Source organism: Podarcis bocagei, assembly GCF_964188305.1.
Source record: "Podarcis bocagei genome assembly, chromosome: 8".
Classification (NCBI taxonomy): Eukaryota; Metazoa; Chordata; class Lepidosauria; order Squamata; family Lacertidae; genus Podarcis; species Podarcis bocagei.
This window is the reverse complement of record NC_138133.1, coordinates 89,871,317-89,892,395: the sequence shown is the minus strand read 5'-3', so window position 1 is coordinate 89,892,395 and position 21,079 is coordinate 89,871,317. Positions and strand designations below refer to the sequence as shown.

The 21,079-nt window shown below is 45.7% G+C and overlaps 1 protein-coding gene across 2 annotated transcripts in view; it reads left to right on the top strand.

Annotated features, from left to right (window-relative positions):
• The window catches only part of TOP1MT (DNA topoisomerase I mitochondrial), a 34,962-nt gene that overhangs the window by 10,868 nt on the left and 3,015 nt on the right, over window positions 1-21,079 (top strand). For both annotated transcript variants that reach the window (XM_081204584.1, XM_081204585.1), the window contains 10 exons: window positions 4,592-4,707; window positions 6,815-6,936; window positions 8,612-8,734; window positions 10,462-10,649; window positions 11,693-11,837; window positions 12,426-12,569; window positions 13,583-13,768; window positions 15,831-15,899; window positions 17,682-17,796; window positions 19,717-19,844. In XM_081204584.1, the coding sequence (XP_081060710.1) occupies window positions 4,592-4,707; window positions 6,815-6,936; window positions 8,612-8,734; window positions 10,462-10,649; window positions 11,693-11,837; window positions 12,426-12,569; window positions 13,583-13,768; window positions 15,831-15,899; window positions 17,682-17,796; window positions 19,717-19,844 (1,336 nt within the window). The remainder of the gene's footprint in view (window positions 1-4,591; window positions 4,708-6,814; window positions 6,937-8,611; window positions 8,735-10,461; window positions 10,650-11,692; window positions 11,838-12,425; window positions 12,570-13,582; window positions 13,769-15,830; window positions 15,900-17,681; window positions 17,797-19,716; window positions 19,845-21,079) is intronic.

The window sequence follows — 21,079 nt, the reverse complement described above, 5'->3', positions numbered from 1 at the left end:
TGCCTTTGCCCAAAAAAGGTTGGGAAACACTGAAGTAGATAAATAGGTACCACTCCGGCAGGAAGGTAAACGGCATTTCCATGCGCTGCTCTGGTTCGCCGGAAGTGGCTTAGTCATGCTGGCCACATGACCTGGAAGCTGTACGCCGGCTCCCTCGGCCAATAAAGCAAGATGAGCGCCACAACCCCAGAGTCGTCCGTGACTGGACCTAATGGTCAGGGGTCCCTTTACCTGACCATTAGGGGTCCCTTTACCTTTACCTAGGCAGGGGTTACACTAGTTTAACCTTGCCAAACATGTCCAGACAAGTCCTTGGTACAAGATTAGCATAAGCAAACATGTCAGGACAAGACTCAGGTATAAGATGAGCATAGGCAAACACCTCTGAAGTCCCACCACCCAAAGTACAATGGAAATTCCTTTGCATGTCTGGACCCCTTGGCAAGTTTGGTGATGGGATTAGACTTTCCTTGGCTGAGTGTTGACTCAGCTCAGCAGTTGTCACTTCTGGGAACTTCCTGGAGTCCTTTTTCAAGGGAAAAATAGCTTTGGAATGGAGGACACTGGCAAAGGAGTTGATTTTATATTATATTTAAAGCTAGGTAACTTCCCTGAGCTGTCAAGTCGAAAGGATACATTCAGGCATAATATTTGTAACATTTAACAATTTTAAAGATGTGCCCCCCCGTAATTTCCGTAACAGTTCCCCCCCAAAAAAACCCTAGCTAAGACCCCACTTCTGTTGAGATCAGGTCACTTATTTAAATAGTATTGATGCGGATAAAGTTGAAAGAAGAACAATATACAAAATCAATAAAGATAATGCAAAAAAACTTAGAGATGACGTAAAAAAGCCAGAAGAAGGAAGGAGGGAAGTCAACTCTTAGGAGTAAATGCGAATGTAAAGTAATGTGTATACGTATAGTATGTAATCATAAAATCAATAAAGATTATCTTCTAAAAATAAAATAAATAGTATTGATGCAAGATTTCTCAAATGTTTCCTCTTGTACTGTGCAAAAACAAACAAACAAACTATAAAGACAATTGCCACAATTGTCTTCGACAACATACAGACCAACTGAATTAAAAACTTTTTTTCAAAAATATATATTTTTAGAAAGAGTAAGAAACGAAACTGTCATTTGCAGCATATTAAAATACTGTAGGGGAGGGATGGGAATTGGAGTCCAGAGACATTTGCCAGAGCATCTGCTTGGAGAAGGCTTCTCCATCAAAAAACCTCCCAAACTAGCAAGGACCCCTCTAATGTTGCTCCTGTCTCTTTAAATGAATCTGGCCCTGACGGAAAGGCTGCCTAGCAACCGCTTTGCTTGCATCACATGGCGAGCTAGGCAGATGCTGAGCTTCCTGAACTACATTTCCCATCATCCCTCAGCGCTCTGGCATTGTGGGTAGCCAGGACTGCTGGTCAAAACATGCCTGCCTTTTTATTATTTAATTAAAAAAGTGCATTGTTGTCCTTAATGATGATGATGATTATTTTGGAAAGCATGCATGGAAACACATGCATTTAATTGTTGCTGCTTTTGTAAGCCTTGTTTTAAGAGGGCTGGGGGGAGATCAAAGCAGTTCCTGGTGGAAGGTCGTGCAGGAGGGACACACAGCTGTTGCCATGTGGCTGGGCTGCGGGATGCGCTGCAAGAACTTCTTAGCAGGCAAGGAGGCATAGCAGGATCAGTCTTTTGCAGATTTGACATGCCCGGCATCCTGGAATGCTTAAGCATGTGCTCACACTGGCTGCATGGGCATCATGCCCATTCCATGCCCAGATCCCTCCAGCATCTCTCCAACGCGTCCTGACATTTAATGCCATGCGGTTTCACGCAGCTTGCAGGAATGCGAAGACCTCGAGGATCAGGTATGAGAGATTTGCAGCAGCAGCAGTAGCAATAATAATAATAATAATAATAATAATAATAATAATAATAATAATAAACTGCAATAATGGCCTCGAAGAATAAGAGGAAACTCAGCCCTCAGAAAGCGAGCAAAGAAGGGGCAATATCTAAAGAATATTTAAAACAGTGCTGTGAAAAATGCAAATCTCCTGGCAGGTACAGACTGAATCTTGAACGTTAAAGGAAACCGTAAACGTAAAAATTGTTCCTGGTATGTAATAGATATAATAGGAAGTGCGTATAGGTTAAGAATACTTGTATTTAGAAAGCACAATGAGGTGATCTGGAAGTCAAATATATGTGTGGTGTTAGATGATGTGTAGTCAATTAATGTTTAGTTGTCATTGTGGTATTGTTTTTGTATGTTTGTGTTGTATCTTTTGCAATAATAATAATAATAATAATAAATAAATAAACCTGCAACCCAAAACCCACTTATTTATCGCAAAGTGCCAACATGGCAATTTAACCTGTATATCTCATTTTTTTCCCCTGTGTGTTTCATGTTTCTTCTTTATGACTGCTGTTGTAATAAATAGTAATCCTTCATTAAAAAAAAAATAGCCTCGTGCCTTTAGGGTGGAGGCGGGTGTGGAAGTTTCCTAGGAAACTTTGTTCTTTTGGAGCAGGGTGTGGTTTGGGGTGAAGTTTTTTTTTTTTTTTTTTTTTTAAATTCATTTTATTACGTATATTTTTTTCATCTCGTGAAATTTATGTATGGCTTGGTTGTGTTGTGGGGGGAGGAAACCCTCCAAGCAGGTTGCAAAAGGATAACACAGTAAAAATGTACAGCATAATTTAACAGAAAGCTAAAAAGCACCACAGGATAGACTGGACCTAATTCCTGCGTTGATACCTGCATTTCTGGGGGTTGGACTAGATGACCCTTCAAACTCTACAAATTCATGAAAATATAACTCATACGAGCTTTGCAATGCTTTGTTTCGTTCTTTTATATTTGATGGAAGCTGGGGTAACCCAGTCAGATGGACGGGGTACAACAAATTATTAATATTAATATTAATATTTATTACCTCTCTGGAACTTGTCACTGATTTTTTGGGAGCTTCTATAATTGACTTTTACAGTGGTGCCTCGCAAGACGAAAAGAATCCGATTTTGTGATTCTCTTCGTCTAGCGGTTTTTTCGTCTTGCAAAGCAAGCCCATTGACGGATTAGTGCTATTAGCGGCTTTTAGCGGCTTTTAGTGGCTTTTAGCGGCTTATCTGCTGATCGGATCAGCTGATAAGCGGCTTAGCGGCTTAGAAAAAGGGGGGGAGGGGAAAAAACCCAGCAGGAACTCGCAAGACATTGTCGTCTTGCGAAGCAAGCCCATAGGAAATTCGTTTTGCGAAGCACCTCTTTCGTCTAGCGAGTTTTCCGTCTTGCGAGGCATTCGTCTTGCGGGGCACCACTGTATTTTTCTTACTTGACCATCCAGTCCTATTCTCACAGTGGCCAACCAGAACTAATTTCATTTTGCATTCTCTCAAAGGAGTCCAGCGCAACAAGCTGTGCAGCTGCAAAACAATACGATTAAAAATAAAACCTGTTAACTAAAGCTGTAAAGTACATCTGAAAACAGTGAGAAATAGAGACATACACAGTTGATTGCTTCCAGGTTACCAAGGACATCGTCTCTCAGCCCTTAGAGGCCTGGGCGGCCAGGAGAGTTTTAAAATTCCTCTTCAGTGTTAATGATGAGGATAGACAAGTGCTCATCCCCCGCAAGGGCATTCCAGAAAGAGGGAGCCACCTCAAAGAAGGCCCTGCCATGGGCAGCAGTTGCAAACTTTGTAAATTTCACATTTTGCAAACAAGGTCTCTATTGCATGGGTAAATAAAATGATGGCTTCATCCGTGTAAATGAAATAAAGATAAATAAAATAATGGGTCCATCCGTTGGCACTTTGGAAAGAAATAACATTTGGTGGTAGATTTGGAAAATAAAATAAGATAATGGGTCCATTGTTTTATTTGGAGAAAATAATAATTATTATTTATTATTTCTACCCCGCCCATCTGGCTAGGTTTCCCTAGCCACTCTGGGCGGCTTCCAACAAAGATTAAAAATGCATTAAAATGTCACACATTAAAACCTTCCCTGAACAGGGCTGCCTTCAGATGTCTTCTAAATGTCAGGTAGTTGTTTCTTTTTTTGACATCTGATGGAAGGGCATTCCACAAGGCGGGTGCCACTACTGAGAAGGCCCTCTGCCTGGTTCCCTGTAGCTTAGCTTCTCGCAGGGAGGGAACTGCCAGAAGGCCCTCGGAGGTGGACCTCAGTGTCTGGGCTGAACGATGGGGGTGGAGACACTGCTTCAGGTATACTGGGCCAAGGCCGTTTAGGGCTTTAAAGGTCAACACCAATACTTTGAATTGTGTAATGGGTCCGTAATAATGGCCCGCAGTCTCAAATGATGGCTTTGTAAGAATGGGCCCATGAAATTTGGGATATAAATAAAATAATGAGTCCACCTGTCTGTAGGGACTCTGGAAAGCCTGGCCTGAGCTTAACTCTTGCGTCTTTCCCTAAAATAAAATAAATAATAATAATATAATAATCGGATTTTCAAATACAAGAAACAAAGCCGTCCAAGTTACCGTAACTTTGAGCAGAAAAGGGAAATGTCATCCTTGGGTCTTTGTCCTCTTTTCCTCTCGCCAGGTGGGAAGAGGAGCAGCATGCGAATGGCGTGAAGTGGCAGCAGCTGGAGCACAGGGGACCGTACTTTGCGCCGCCCTACGAACGGCTGCCGCGTGGAGTCAGCTTCTATTACAACGGTGGGTGGTCTTTCCTTTCATTTTTTGGAATGGGCTGCAAGGTCCATGGCTTCCATGAAGTCACCCTGAGTGGCGTGGGGCTGGGATGAGAGAAAGAGATGGGACAAAAAACCCACTCAGGATTGGTGCGACCGTGTGGCTGTGTTAGAATTCCTGCTCCGTGATTGCAGTCATGGGATTGTTGTCTATCACATGACGGTGTATGTTTTGACTCCACAGAGTGGGAAGTGACGGAGACAGGATGTTTGTGTTCCTGTATTCCGTCAAGAGGGACTATTGTCCTTTGTTCTTTTTTCACTTTGCTGTCTGATGCTAGAGAGAGAGGGAGCCATGTTGCAGTGCTCCGTGTGTGTTTATATGTAAATAAAGTAGATTAGCCAAAATGCTGAGTTGCTGAGGTCTGTCACGCATGATGTGCAAACTCTGTAGATCCCTAAGTGTGCCGATGTCTGTTGGCATCGGTTGCTGTGATGTTTGGGCAGAAGAAAGCTGTTGAAGCTCCCAAATGAACGACCAGGAGGGAGAGAACATGCCAGTCAGGCATGTGTCTCTGTCAGGGTCCTACTCGAGTGTAGGCTGAACTCCTGAGAGGCTGCAGCCTGCACCTTGAAGACTACGAGAGCAAGACGAATCCTGCCAGCTCCCAGTTGCTCCTCCTTTGACCCTCTCCAAGTTCACCAAGTTGGAGATATTTGTTCCCTGACCGTCTGCGCTAAGCAACCCCTTAATCTCTGGAATTTAGGGACGCGGGTGGCACTGTGGGTTAAACCACAGAGCCTAGGACTTGCCGATCAGAAGGTTGGCGGTTCGAATCCCCGCGACGGAGTGAGTTCCCGTTGCTCGGTCCCTGCTCCTGCCAACCTAGCAGTTCGAAAGCACGTCAAAGTGCAAGTAGATAAATAGGTACCGCTCCGGCGGGAAGGTAAACGGCGTTTCCGTGCGCTGCTCTGGTTCACCAGAAGTGGCTTAGTCATGCTGGCCACATGACCCGGAAGCTGTATGGCGGCTCCCTCGGCCAATAAAGCGAGATGAGCGCCGCAACCCCAGAGTAGGCCACAACTGAACCTAATGTTCAGGGGTCTCTTTACCTTTACCTAGATGTCCTTTTTATTGTGCAATCGTGACGGTTTGTGCTCATGATGATAATAGGGCAGTTATATGCAATTGATGCAAGAGTTTTGGGATACTTCTTCCTTTTCAATGAGTGCACAAGCTCCCTGCTGAAAAACTTTTGGTTCCAATAAGTGTTCTGGGTCAGGGTATATTTTGTCTCGCTTTGGTTGTGTCATAGCGCAAGATGCGCCCCCCTACCAAGGCGGCCATAATGCGGTAATATGGTGGAATCATTGCAGAGCAAAGCAGAATGCTGTGTGGACCGTCCAGTTATAAATTCACCATGAATGATTTCATCAATAGCAGAATGTTGCAGAATGTGCCTACAATACCCCCAACCACCCAAAAAACCTCCCACCCTAGACTGAAAGGGCCTTTATTTACTGGCATAGCCAACCCTCTGTGCTGGAGAGGTTGGTGAAGAAAACAGACAATGGTTGAATGGCAAGGTCTTGGGCAAAGGTCAACTAAAACAATCTGAAGAAGTGTGCATGCACACGAAAGCTCATACCAAGAACTAACTTAGTTGGTCTTTAAGGTGCTACTGGAAGGAATTTTTTTATTAAAACAAACTTAGTTTTTGGTAAAGGTTTTTCAGTCTGAACAGTTAACCACATCTGCAGGGGGTCATAAAAACATAAGAAGAGGCTGCCGGATTAGTCCAAAAGCAGATCTGGGCCAAACAGATGCTCTTCAGAAGCCTCTTTTAGCATGGCAACACCTGTCCTTTGGAACTCTCTGCCTCTTGATATTAGACAGGCACCCTTGCTTCACTGTTTCAAGCACCTACGGGAAACCTTTTAAAAAAAATTATTTTAGCAAGCCTTCCCAAACAGGTTATTTAGTTATCCGCATTTGCTTTGAAAATGTTGCTGGTTTTTATCTGTGCATTACTTAGAATGATTTTATGTACTTTGCTTAGAGATTGTTGCAGAACGCAAAATGGCTAAAACAGTTTTGTTTCTTCCTGCGGGGCCACTGTTGTTCTTTCCAGGCAAGCCTATGAAACTCAGCCCGGCAACGGAGGAGATAGCCACGTTCTATGCAAAGATGCTCGATCACGATTACACGAGAAAGGCGATTTTCAAGAAGAATTTTTTCTGTGACTGGACAGAGGTATTTGCCTGTGGCTTCCTGGGGAGGGGGGAGGGCGTGGCTCCGTGGCCGAACATCTCCCTTGTGTGCAGAAAGACCCAGGATCAGTCCAGGTGAGGCTGGCAGCTGGAACCCTGGGAAGATGCTGCCAGTCAGTGTAGACAGAACTAGGCTCAATGGGCCAGCGGGCAGCTTTTTGTGCTCCTGGCAACTGCCCCACAGTAGGTCAGTTATGACCCAAAAATGTCCAAGAGGGCTCAACAAGCCTTTTAAGTGGAGATCTTTATCTCAGTCTATCTATATTGGATTTGAAATCTGTTTTACCTTTGTAATTGCTTTTAATCCTTTGTATCTGTGGAATTGCTTGTAATCATTTATAGATGTTGATTCGTTTTTATTGCTAAATTGCTTTAAGATGCTTTACATGAAGTTATTCGTAGCTGGAATCAAATAGATTTAGCTGCTCTTCCTGCATTGCATTCTACGACTATGTAAAATCAAACATTAAAAAAGTAACAGCAATGATCAAAAATGAGCACAAGACAGGAAGGTCCCAGGAACTTGGAAAGTCCTAGGACCATATACAGTGGTACCTCTGGTTGTGAATGGGATCCGTTCCAGAGCCCCGTTCGCAACCTCAGAGGAACGCAACCCGCGTCTGCGCATGTGCAGGTCGCGATTCTCCGCTTCTGCGCATGCACGTGACAACATTTTGAGCGTCTGCGCATGCCCGAGCGGCGGAACCCGGAAGTAACCCGTTCTGTTACTTCCGGATCGCCACGGGACGCAACCTGAAAAGATTTAACCTGAAGTGTCTTTAACCCGAGATATGACCGTACTTGCATTTTACTGACATTCTAGACACATTTTTTGTTGTTGTCGTCGTATCAGGCTAATTTCCTGCCGGCCTTGAGACGTCCCTCAGATGCATAAGAAAATAATTGCAATCTTGATGGCTCAGAGCAAAGTATTGTGTTTCTGGCAGTATTCGGTCCAGTCCCTCTGGGAATCAGGCAGGCAAGGGGATGAGGGTGGTGAGCAGGTCCTTGTGGTTCATCCACCTCAACTGGTACTTGGAGGTAGACTACCTCCAACTTGGAGGCTCCACTGAAGAGCCACTACCAGCCATTTTGGGTGTTCCTGGCCTAGGTAAAGGTAAAAAAAGGTAAAGGATCCCTGGACATTTAAGTCCAGTCAAATGCAACTATGGGGTTGCAGCGCTCATCTCGCTTTCAGGCCGAGGGAGCCCGAGTTTGTCTACAGACAGCTTTCCGGGTCATGTGGCCGGCAGGACTAAACCTCTTCTGGTGCAACAGAACACTGTGACAAGTGCCAGAGCGCACGGAAATGCCGTTTACCTTCCTGCCACAGTGGTATCTATTTATCTACTTGCACTGGTGTGCTTTCGAACTGCTAGATTGGCAGGAGCAGGGACAGAGCAACAGGAGCTCACTCCATCGTGGGGACTCGAACCGCCAACCTTCCGATCGGCAAGCCCAAGAGGCTCCGTGGTTTAGAGCACAGCGCCACCCGCGTCCCTAGACAGACACGGGAATCTGCGGGACGCAGCTAATTGGGGTTCTCTGTTGGGTGATGGCAGGCGTTATTGATGATAATCTCATGGCTCATGTGCCTTATTTCTTGGTGTGACAGGCAGCTTTAGAACTCAAACCTCTGCTTCCTTGATTTCCTGTAGCAGATGACGTCGGAGGAGAGAAAGAAGATCAAGCAGCTGGACAAATGCGACTTCAGAGAGATTCACGAATATTTTGTGGAGAGACAGGAAGCTCAGAAAGCTCTGCCAAAGGAGGAAAAACAGGTTCAGACGCGCCCCTGCTAGCTGATAAAACCCAAGGCCTCTTTGGCCACTGAACTGCAATCGTAGATTTGTGATTTCCACCTAACTTAAGGGAACAGTTTGCCCCAGATGCACCTATTCAACCACATTATTATTATTATTATTATTATTATTATTATTATTATTATTATTCAACCACTTTGTTCAGTGGAACTTTTGCAAGTGCCTCAAAATGTCCGTTTTCAGGAGTTGATCTTTTACTGTGCCAGCCTTTGGAACTCCCTGCCTCTTGACGTTGGGCAGGCTGCCTGTATGGATTTTGTATTTCAGGAAGCCTTCCCAGTTATATAGTTTAGTTACATATAGTTGTTTTAAAACCTCGATCTGCTTTTAAACCGTAATTTATTTTATGAGTACAGTGGTACCTTGGTTCTCAAACGTAATCCGTTCCAGAAGTCCGTTCCAAAACCAAAGCGTACCAAAACCAAGGCGCGCTTTCCCATAGAAAATAATGCAAAATGGATTAATCTGTTCCAGACTTTTAAAAACAACCCCTAAACCAGCAATTTAACATGATTTTTACTATCTAACAAGACCATTGATCCATAAAATGAAAGCAATAAAGCAGCGGTTCTCCACCTGTGGGTCCCCAGATGTTGTTGGACTACAACTCCCATCATCCCTGAGCCCTGGCCTTGCAAACTAGGGGTGATGGGAGTTGTAGTTTAACAACATCTGGGGACCCACAGGTTGAGAAAGGCTGCAATAAACAATGTATTGCGGTCACACAATCCATCCATCAGTAGCTGGACTGGGTTCCACACAGTCACAAAAAAAGAGACGCAAAAACAAAACGCAAAATAAATAGGAAAGAGAGACAGACCACAGCGTTACACTCAAAACGGAAGCATAACCTTCAAAACGGAGCAGTTCGGCTTCTGAAAAAAGTTCGCAAACCAGAACACTTACTTCCAGGTTTGCAGTGTTTGGGTTCCAAGGCGTTTGAGAACCAAGGTACCACTGTACGTGCTTTTAATGGCTTTGGGTTGCCTGCAGTTTGATCATGTGCACCAGCTTAGATACCTGTGTGATAAAGCGGTTTATTAACTCTTTCTAACTCATTGAAATCAAAATGAATAATCTTGAAGGTTAGGCAATTGCACATACGTTCAACATGGGCTAGCCTAAGCAAACACTTGAAGGCTGTACAGTTAGTCTACCCCCAGAAGGTGGGGACAGGCTGTAATAATAATAATAATAATAATAATAATAATAATAATAATAATAATAATAATAATAATTTTATTATTTATACCCCCCATCTTCCTCTACCATTATCAAAGCCTGACTTAAAACTATCGGAATAACACCTGGTTCCGCACATTAATTTACCTCTCATTCTTATTCCTTTTTTTATTATAAATATTTATTAAATTTTCACAAATTTTTTAAAAACACATACCATACACACAATACAAAGATATACATACAGTAACAAACAAACACATACAATTTCAACTCCTTTTTTCTTAAACTTACTTCATCGACTTCCCCATACCTCCCCTTTCTGCATTCCAATTCCCCAAATTATTTCAGCAAATCCTTCCCCTTAATTTTATCCAATTCTTCCCTTTTCTTTTCTTTTACTTAATCTTTAACAGCTGTAATCCCTTACTTTATATAACCACAACATTTTAACATTCATTAAGTTTCATTCTTATTCCTTTTGCCCTTTTTTTAAAACCCAGAAATTGAAAAAGGAAGCAGAAAGAATACAAGAGGAATACGGTTACTGCACGATTGACGGGCACCGGGAGAAGATTGGCAACTTCAAGACGGAGCCGCCGGGTCTTTTCCGAGGCCGTGGGGACCACCCGAAGATGGGGAGGGTGAAGAAGAGGATAATGCCCCAAGATGTCATCATAAACTGTAGCAAGTGGGTGACTGGGTCATAGAAGGGCGACTCTGTTTGGCTCGGGGGGGGGGGGGTTCGTCTCTTGAGGAGCAAAGACAGAGAGGCCTGTTTCAAACTTCTTTCAATATTGCATTTTTTAAATTTATTGCTGGAACCTGCCCCGGCAAAAGTAAGGAAAGAAATTAAAGGGAATACATAAGGAGACATAGACCCATAGACACAGTCCAACCCCCTGTGTCCCACTCTCAACGGTTTCATCTGTTTTTATAAGGGCCTTCTCAGTAGTGGCACCCGCCCTGTGGAACCAGGGCCATCTTTACCTGGGGGTGGAAGGGGTGCGGGGCACCCGGGCACCAAATTCTGGAGGGGGATGCCCCTTGATCGGCGGCAGTGAGAAGCAATGGAGCGAAAGTTCCCGCCCTCCTCCATCGCTCTATTACTCCGTAGCGTCAAATATTCCCTTTTCCGCTGCGTCATTATTACAGGTGAGTGATTTCCCCCCCTAAAAAAAGGTTGACAACTTTGGCTTCCCTCCTCCTCTATTGGAAGGAGAAAAATGACAATTCCCTTAATAACAATTTAAACAATTTATTTAACTAAAACAATAACATTATAGCATGTGTATCCATGTCTGTTAACTGATGTGGTTAAACATATTTTTTTTTATAAAAAAACAACTTAGACTGAGTTTTAAGCACACCTGAAAAATTTAAAACAAATCCTTATTTCCTGATGAATAGTCTTTGGACTACAATGTAACTTCAATAGAAAACTATCTTTAGAAAGATTTTTCCTCCGAAAGCATTTTATTTTCAAAATCCAATTTAAATTAAAAAAACCACACCCTGATTTTAAAAAATAATCTGATTTAAATAAAAAAATAAAATGATTTTTATCCACCCTGATTTCCGATTCCTTGTAAAAGCAGTCCAGGGAACTCAGTTGTTTGATCGCTTATACGAACAAAACACATATTTTTGCCATCCAGATTGTGATGTTTCCTGTTCTGCTTTCTGATATCTTAACCTTTCCCCCCTCCTCTCACTCCCTCTTTTTTTGGCCAGGGGTTCCAAGATCCCGAAACCCCCTCCCGGGCACAAGTGGAAGGAAGTTCGGTGTGACAATAGCGTGACCTGGCTGGCGTCGTGGACGGAGAACATTAATGGGGCCATAAAGTACATTATGTTGAACCCCAGTTCCAAGCTGAAGGTGAGGGACGAGGGCAGGTGTTTCCTTTGGGAGTACAGTGGACCCTCTGGATACGAATTAAATTCGTTCCGGGGGTCCGTACTTAACCTGAAAAGTCCGTAACTGGAGGCGCCGCTTTTATGCACGCGTGCGGTGCACAGAAAGGGATGTGGGTGGCGCTGTGGGTTAAACCACAGAGCCTAGGACGTGCCGATCAGAAGGTCGGTGGTTCGAATCCCTGCGATGGGGTGAGCTCCCGTTGCTCGGTCCCTACTCTGGCCGACCTAGCAATTTGAAAGCATGTCAAAGTGCAAGTAGATAAATAGGTACCACTCCGGCAGGAAGGTAAACTGCGTTTCCATGCACTGCTCTGGTTTGCCAGAAGCGGCTTAGTCATGCTGGCCACATGCCTCGGAAGCTGTACACCGGCTCCCTTGGCCAGTAAAGCGAGATGAGCGCCGCAACCCCAGAGTCGGTCACAACTGGACCTATTGGTCAGGGGTCCCTTTACCTTTACCTTTACCTGCGGTGTGCAGAGCGCTTCTGCGCATTCGCATGATGCAAAACCCGGAAGTATAGACTTGCATCCGGTTCTGCTTCTCTTCCCAGGGGGAAAAGGACTGGCAGAAATACGAAATTGCTCGCTGCTTGAAAGGGGTGGTGGGCAAGATTCGTGCTCAGTACCGGGCGGACTGGAAATCGAAGGAGATGAAGAAGCGGCAGAGGTCCGTGGCCCTTTATTTCATCGACAAGGTAAGGGCTGCTTTCCGGCGCAGGGAATATCGCTCTTAAAGCCGGTTGCGAATACAGTCATACCTCATGTTACGTTTGCTTCAGGTTGAGCGTTTTCAGGTTGCGTTCCGCGGTTACCCGGAAGTAGCAGAACGGGTTACTTCCAGGTTTCACAACTCACGCATGCGCAGACAGGCAAAATGACGTCATGCGCAGAAGTGGTGAATCGCGACCCGCACACGCGCAGACATGGGTTGCGTTCTGTTCAGGTTGCGAACGGGCCTCCGGAACGGATCCTGTTCGCAACCAGAGGTACCACTTTATTCCTTTCTAGTAACAACAACAATAATAATTAATAAATAATATATTATTTATACCCGGCCAATCTGGCTGGGTTTCCCCAGCCACTCTGGGCAGCTCCCAACAGAATATTAAAAACACGATAAAACATCAAAAATTTAAAACTTCCCTAAACAGGGCAGCCTTCAGATGTCCTCTAAAAGTCAGGTAGTTACTTATTTTCTTGACATCTGATGGGAGGGCGTTCCACAGTGAGGAAGCGCCAGAGGTTTCTGCTCTCACAGCTGCAACAGCGGCGTTGTTCCTTAGCGGGTTCCTTAGCGGGGTCACCCATCTGCCCCCCCTGCAATGCAAGATGGAAGCAGTGTTTTGGAGAGAGCCTGCGTCTGACTCCCCCCGCTTCCCCCATGGCTCTGGGATCCAGCGCCGATAGCCTTCTGGCGGTTCCCTCATTGCGAGAAGCGAGGTTACAGGGAACCAGGCAGAAGGCCTTCTCGGTGGTGGCGCCCGCCCTGTGGAACGCTCTTCCATCAGATGTCAAGGAAATAAACAACTACCAGACTTTTAGAAGACATCTGAAGGCAGCCCTGTTCAGGGAAGTTTTTAATATTTAATGCTGTATTGCTTTTAACACTCGATTGGGAGCCGCCCAGAGTGGCTGGGGAAACTCAGCCAGTTGGGTGGGGTATAAATAATAAATTGTTATTGTAAATTATTATTGTGTCCCTCCCCAGCTGGCCCTGAGAGCGGGGAATGAAAAGGAGGAAGGGGAGACGGCGGATACGGTGGGCTGCTGCTCCCTCCGCGTCGAGCACCTGAGGCTTCACCCTCGGATGGACGGGAAGGAGAACGTGGTGGAGTTTGACTTCCTGGGCAAGGACTGTATTCGCTACTACAACCTGGTGCCTGTGGAGAAGCAGGTGAGAGAGAGGCAGTGTTGCTGGAGAGGAGGGATGCAAGCAGTTCCTTGGGTCGGTGGGCACCATTCTCCCTCTGCAACAGAACCAATTAATAATCATAATTATAATCATAATAATCATCATAATCATAATTTATTATTTGTACCCCACGCATCTGACTGGGTTTCCCCAGCCACTCTGGGTGGCTTCCAAGTAAGATTAAAAATACATTAAAATGTCACACGTTAAAAACTTCCCTGAACAGGGAATTATTTTTCACTCCATAAGACACACTTTTTTCCTCCTAAAAAGTAAGGGGAAATGTCTGTGCGTCTTATGGAGCGAATGCCTATGGATAGCGGTGGAATCCTGCTGCAGGATCCATGGTTCCCCTTCCTTCCCTCCTCCGTGGCTCGCTTTGAAGCAGCAAAGCGGGAGAGGAGACTCTTACATGGGTGTAAGCGGCTCCTGTCTGGTTGGCTGCTTTAAAGCGAGTGTGCTCTCTTTCATTTCTTCCTCCCTGGCTCAGCTCCATGAAAAGCTCCTTTTCCACACACCCCACGTGTGCTCCCTGCCCCTTCAGTGCTTTTCCTTCCCTCCCCACTTAAAACGTGGTTACAAAGCACGGATCCACATGGATCCTCAGGATTTTTGCATTGGGTCACCCCAAATTCACCACCAGATCACACGTCTGTGGCCACAGCATGAACCACAAAAATCATACATCCACTGTTTCATTCAGAATATTTTTTTTCTTGTTTTCCTCCTCTAAACTAGGTGCGTCTTATGGTCGGGTGCGTCTTATGGGGAAAAAAATATGGTAACAGCTTGCTGAACCAAAAACAGATGGTTGTTGGTGCGATTAGTGTTATTAAGTTTATAACCCAGCCTTCCTTCTGAAGGGGATCCAGGGCAGCAAACACACAGGCGATAAATAGGAATTTTAATTTTAATTTATATGCTGCCCTTTATCAATAGATCCCAGGACAGTTTATAACTTTAAAAGCACATTACAGAACGTCAATGATAAAAAATAATAATAAAAAGCATATCGAGAGATAGCCTAGTAATAAAATAGATAAAGCAGTTACAGCATCTAAAGCCATCTGTAATACAGATGCCGAAAGTTATCTCCTTACAAGTCCCATTGAAAGGCCAGCTCTTTGCAGCGTCCCAGCAGTGAAAATGACAGAGAGTTGTCCCTGCTCATTTTGGGGGATTGTGAATTTGACTTTCCTTTGAGGCGTTTGAAGCTACAACAGTGTTCCCAGAAAGCCCGTCCTCTTTCTTTTAAAAAAATAATAATCTTATTTTTGTTCTTTAAATTTCCCTGGAGGACACACAAAAAGACATTATGAAAACCTGTATTCCTCTACATAGAAAAGGTAAAGGGACCCCTGACCATTAGGTCCAGTCATGACCGACTCTGGGGTTGCGGCGCTCATCTCGCTTTATTGGCCGAGGGAGCCGCCATACATCTTCCGGGTCATGTGGCCAGCATGACTAAGCCGCTTCTGGCGAACCAGAGCAGCGCATGGAAACGCCATTTACCTTCCCGCCAGAGTGGTACCTATTTATCTACTTGTACTTTGACGTGCTTTCGAACTGCTAGGTTGGCAGGAGCAGGGACCGAGCAATGGGAGCTCACCCTGTTGTGGGGATTCAAACCGCCGACCTTCTGATCGGCAAGTCCTAGGCTCTGTGGTTTAACCCACAGCGCCACCCATGTCCCTTATTCCTCTACATACACCACAACTTATAAGAGAGACGCTATATGTGCTTTTCCTTGTTTATTTGCTTGTTTTGTAACAAAAGAAAATCCTGTATAAAACCTCTTAAAAAAATCAGTTTACATCTATAAAGAATGCCCTTATTAAGCGATCCACGAGTTAGTATCAACCTTTGGAACTGGCCTTTGGGCTTCTGGAGAATTTGTAAATGAGGTAAAGCTCCAGTGATTTCCTGCAAAGATATATTTGGCTTTTATCCCTCTTGCCAGCCTTTACTTGTGAGTCGCTTTGCTTACTCCTGCCGTTCTCCTGAGCTGACCTTGCTCTCAGAATTTCCATCTTGATCATTGCAGGTGTTCAAGAATTTGCAGCTGTTCATGGAGAACAAACGACCCGGGGACGATCTTTTCGACAGGCTGTCTGTAAGTTTGGGCTGACCTTCACAGATGTTTCGATCCTGGGTATTTTTGAATGCTCAAATTCTCCCGGCAATAGCAGAGGGAGAAAAGCAATGACAAACCTAGACAGCATCTTAAAAAGCAGAGACATCACCTTGCCAACGAAGGTCCATATAGTTCAAGCTATGGTTTTCCCAGTAGTGATGTATGGAAGCGAGAGCTGGACCTTAAAGAAGGCTGGTCGCCAAAGAATGGATGCTTTTGAATTCTGGTGCTGGAGGAGACTCTTGAGAGCCCCATGGACTGCAAGAAGATCCAACCTCTCCATTCTGAAGGAAATCAGCCCTGAGTGCTCACTGGAAGGACAGATCCTGAAGCTGAGGCTCCAAGACTTTGGCCACCTCATGAGAAGAGAAGACTCCCTGGAAAAGAGCCTGATGTTGGGAAAGATGGAGGGCACAAGGAGAAGGGGACGACAGAGGACGAGATGGTGGGACAGTGTTCTCGAAGCTACCAGCATGAGTCTGACCAAACTGCGGGAGGCAGTGGAAGACAGGAGGGCCTGGCGTGCTCTGGCCTCAGCTTCAAGATCTGTCCTTCCAGTGAGCACTCAGGGCTGATTTCCTTCAGAATGGAGAGGTTTGATCTTCTTGCAGTCCATGGGACTCTCAAGAGTCTCCTCCAGCACCAGAATTCAAAAGCATCCATTCTTCGGCGATCAGCCTTCTTTATGGTCCAGCTCTCACTTCCATACATCACTACTGGGAAAACCATAGCTTTTACTATACGGACCTTTGTTGGCAAGGTGAGGTCTCTGCTTTTTAAGAAGCTGTCTACATTATTAAGAAGCTGTCTAAATTATTATAATAGTATTTCTGACGGTAAGAGCTGTTCGACGGTGGAATGGACTCCCACGAGATATGGCGGGCTCTCCTTCCTTGGAGGTTTTTAAGCAGAGGTTGGAGGGATGCTTTCAGTGAGATTCCTGCAATGCAGGGGGTTGGACTGGATGATGCTTGGAGCCCCTTCAAACTCTACGATTCTATTATTATTAAGCTAACCAAGCCTGGGTCTGGTCAGCACATAAATGAGTCATTACTTAGGACAGGCACCCCCAAACTCGGCCCTCCAGCTGTTTTGGGACTACAACTCCCATGATCCCTAGCTAATAGGACCAGTGGTCAGGGATGATGGGAATTGTAGTCCCAAAACAGCTGGAGGGCCAAGTTTGGGGATGCCTGACTTAGCAACAACCCCATTTCCACTGCCATGAGTTCCTTAAGTGGACTTCCCCTGCCTTTCCCCCCCATAAACTTCCTTTGCTGAATAAAAAACGTGCACCCCACCACCGAGACCATTCCATTGTAACCATCCAACCTCCCAGAATTTCAACACCTCTTACCATGGTTTCACCCCTTTCTGTTTTTAACAGTACAAATTCTACAGACATTTTCTCTATCTCCTCAGAATAATTTCTCCTGCATATTCCCCGTCTTACCTTAATGGCACATGTTAATTTATCGTTAATAGCTATATCCCAAACCTCTTTGTTCCATTCCTCCATTTTATATTCTGCTTGTCCCTTCCACTTCCAGGCTTATAATAATTCGTGCGGCTGTCAATAAATTTGGGAGCGAGTCCTTCGTAGCCTGCGAACCTTCCACACCCACCGTAAATTGATACTAATACTGCCTCTGGACTTTTGGCCAGCACATTTTTATTCTTATTTATTTATGATTATTATGTCAATCAATCAATCAATCAATCAATCAATCAATTAACTAACTAACTTCCTTTCCTTTCCAGACCTCAACCCTGAACAAACACCTCCAGGACCTGATGGAAGGTTTGACAGCCAAGGTCTTCAGGACCTACAATGCCTCCATCACCCTTCAGGAGCAGCTGGATGCCCTGACAAATGGTAAACGGGCTCAGGGCAAACTTTTCTGCTGCACAGGCTGGAGTTAATTCCAGCAAGACTCTGCAGGGTCTCTAGAACAGCAGTAGTTAGTAACGGTAATAATAATAACCCACCCGTTTCGCTGGGTCGTCCAGAATACAGCGGACGCTTGGGTTGCGAACATGATCCATGCAGGATGCACATTCGCAACCCGCAGCGTTCGCAACCCGCGTCTGCGCACGCACGGCTTGCAATTCAGCGCTTCTGCACATGTGCAAGGCGCAATTTAGCGCTTCTGCGCATGCGTGACCGCTGAAACCCGGAAGCAACCCGTTGCGGTACTTCCGGGTTTCGGTGGTCCGTAACCTGAAAAAACACAACCTGAAGTGGCTGTAACCCAAGGTATGACTGTAAATACTAATACAGTGGTACCTCGGATTTCAAACGCTTCGGGTTACAAACGCTTCGGGTTACAAACTCCGCTAACCCAGAAGTAGTACCTCGGGTTGAGAACTTTGCCCCAGGATGCAGACAGAAATCGCGCCATGGCGGGCACCATTAGCGAAAGTGCGCCTCAGGTTAAGAATGGTTTCGGGTTAAGAACGGACCTCCGGAACAAATTAAGTTCGTAACCCGAGGTACCACTGTACACACATTTTTGAGATGGGAGGGAGATGTGCTCCTGTCCCAAATGCGGAATGCAACGTCAAATCCCTCTTGAATTTTGGTGGTGTTCAAGTTTAGGAGAATGTAAGAAGGGTCTGGCTGCAGGATCAGGCCAAGGTCCTATCAGATCCATTCTCCTGTCCTCACCGTGGCCAAGCAGATGTGTCTGGGAAGCCCCAAGTAGGGTTTGAGCACAAGATCACTTTTCCCCGCTTGCGTTTCCAGGATCTAGCCTTCAGGAACATTCCTGCTCCAACAGTGAAGGCAGAATGTAGCTGTTGTGACTAGGAGATGTTGAGAACTTTATCCTCTGTGAAGGCCACAAGGGGAGAGATCTTACGATCCCTAGTGACTAGGTGATACCTGGTTTTCAACATCGCGATATATCACCAGCTAAACATTGTGATATATCACGAGGTCTGAAATAAGGATGAAGCCATGTTGAAGCATTGGCTGGCTTCACAGTTTTCCCCACATTGTGATTTTTGCAGAGCACACACACACCATGATTTGCAATATATTGGCAGGTCAGATGTTTAGAAAATGTTATCGCAATATGGACTTCAAACCAGTTTGGGACGATATGTCGATATATTGCCCGGTCCTACGAGCAACTGGTATTCAGAGGCACAAGAGGGTGGGGTCTGTTGTCAGAAACTGGGAGAGCCCCCGGCATAGATGGGGAAGGTCGCGCCCTCGCCCCCTGTAGCTGCAAGTCAGTGTTGGCGATGCTGGGATGGAGGGCCTACCGGTCTTATCAGAAAAAACCCTGTGTTCCTATGAATTCTTGCATTTGCAACGAGGCTGGTGCCTGGCGCAATAGTGCTGGCTCCTGATGGCCCCTGTGTCAGAAATACAGATAAAGGTAAAGGGACCCCTGACCATTAGGTCCAGTCGTGGCCGACTCTGGGGTTGCGGCGATCTTCTCGCTTTATTGGCCAAGGGAGCCGGCGTACAGCTTCCGGGTCATGTGGCCAGCATGACTAAGCCGTTTCTGGTGAACCAGAGCAGCGCACGGAAACACCGTTTACCTTCCCGCCGGAGTGGTACCTATTTATCTGCTTGCACTTTGACGTGCTTTCGAACTGCTAGATGGGCAGGAGCAGGGACCTAGCAACGGGAGCTCACCCCATCGTGGGGATTCGAACCACCGACCTTCTGATTGGAAAGTCCTAGGCTCTGTGGTTTAACCCACAGCACCACCCATGTCCCTGCAGAAACACAGATACACCTACACAAATGCCCACCTCAGCCTTGCCTTTTGGTTCCTGACAGAGGACGACAACGTGGCTGCCAAGCTCCTTTCCTACAATCGAGCCAATCGGGCAGTCGCCATCCTTTGCAACCACCAGCGGGCAACTCCGAAAACCTTCGAGAAGTCCATGCAAAACCTCCAGGCCAAGGTAACCCAGCAGAGGGGGGCGCTGAGACAATACAAGGGCTTATCTCCTTCTGTCTTGCTGAAGCCAATGCAATTCTGGGCTGCATCAATAGGAGTATAGCATCTAGATCAAGGGAAGTAATAGTGCCACTGTATTCTGTTCTGGTCAGACCTCACCTGGAGTACTGTGTCCAGTTCTGGGCACCACAGTTCAAGAAGGACACGGACAAACTGGAACGTGTCCAGAGGAGGGCAACCAAAATGGTCAAAGGCCTGGAAACGATGCCTTATGAGGAACGGCTAAGGGAGCTGGGCATGTTTAGCCTGGAGAAGAGGAGGTTAAGGGGTGATATGATAGCCTTGTTCAAATATATAAAAGGATGTCACATAGAGGAGGGAGAAAGGTTGTTTTCTGCTGCTCCAGAGAAGCGGACACGGAGCAATGGATCCAAACTACAAGAAAGAAGATTCCACCTAAACATTAGGAAGAACTTCCTGACAGTAAGAGCTGTTTGACAGTGGAATTTGCTGCCAAGGAGTGTGGTGGAGTCTCCTACTTTGGAGGTCTTTAAGCAGAGGCTTGACAACCATATGTCAGGAGTGCTCTGATGGTGTTTCCTGCTTGGCAGGGTGTTGGACTCGATGGCCCTTGTGGTCTCTTCCAACTCTATGATTCTATGATTCTATGATCCAGCCCTCCTCCTGATTTTCTTGCACAGAGCTTTCCTGGTGTGCTGTTGGGGCTGAACAGCTGGGTGGCTAATAATAATAATAATAATAATAATAATATTTTATTTATACCCCATCCATCTGGCCACTCTGGGCAGCTCCCAATAGAACATTAAAAGCACGATAAAATTAAAAACATGATAAAACATCAAACATTAAAAACTTCCCTAAAGAGGGCTACCTTCAGATGGCTTCTAAAAGTCGGATAGTTGCTTATTTCCTTGACATCTGATGGGAGGGCGTTCCACAGGGCGGGCGCCACCACCGAGAAGGCCCTCTGCCTGGTTCCCTGTAACCTCACTTCTCGCAGGGAGGGAACTGCCAGAAGGCCCTCAGAGCTGGACCTCAGTGTCCGGGCTGAACGAAGGGGGTGGAGACGCTCCATCAGGTATAGTGGGCCAAGGCCATTTAGGGCTTTAAAGGCCAGCACCAACACTTTGAATTGTGCTCAGAAACGTACTGGGAGCCAATGTTATGTGGTCTCGGCAGCTGCTCCCAGTCACCAGTTTAGTTGCCGCATTCTGGATT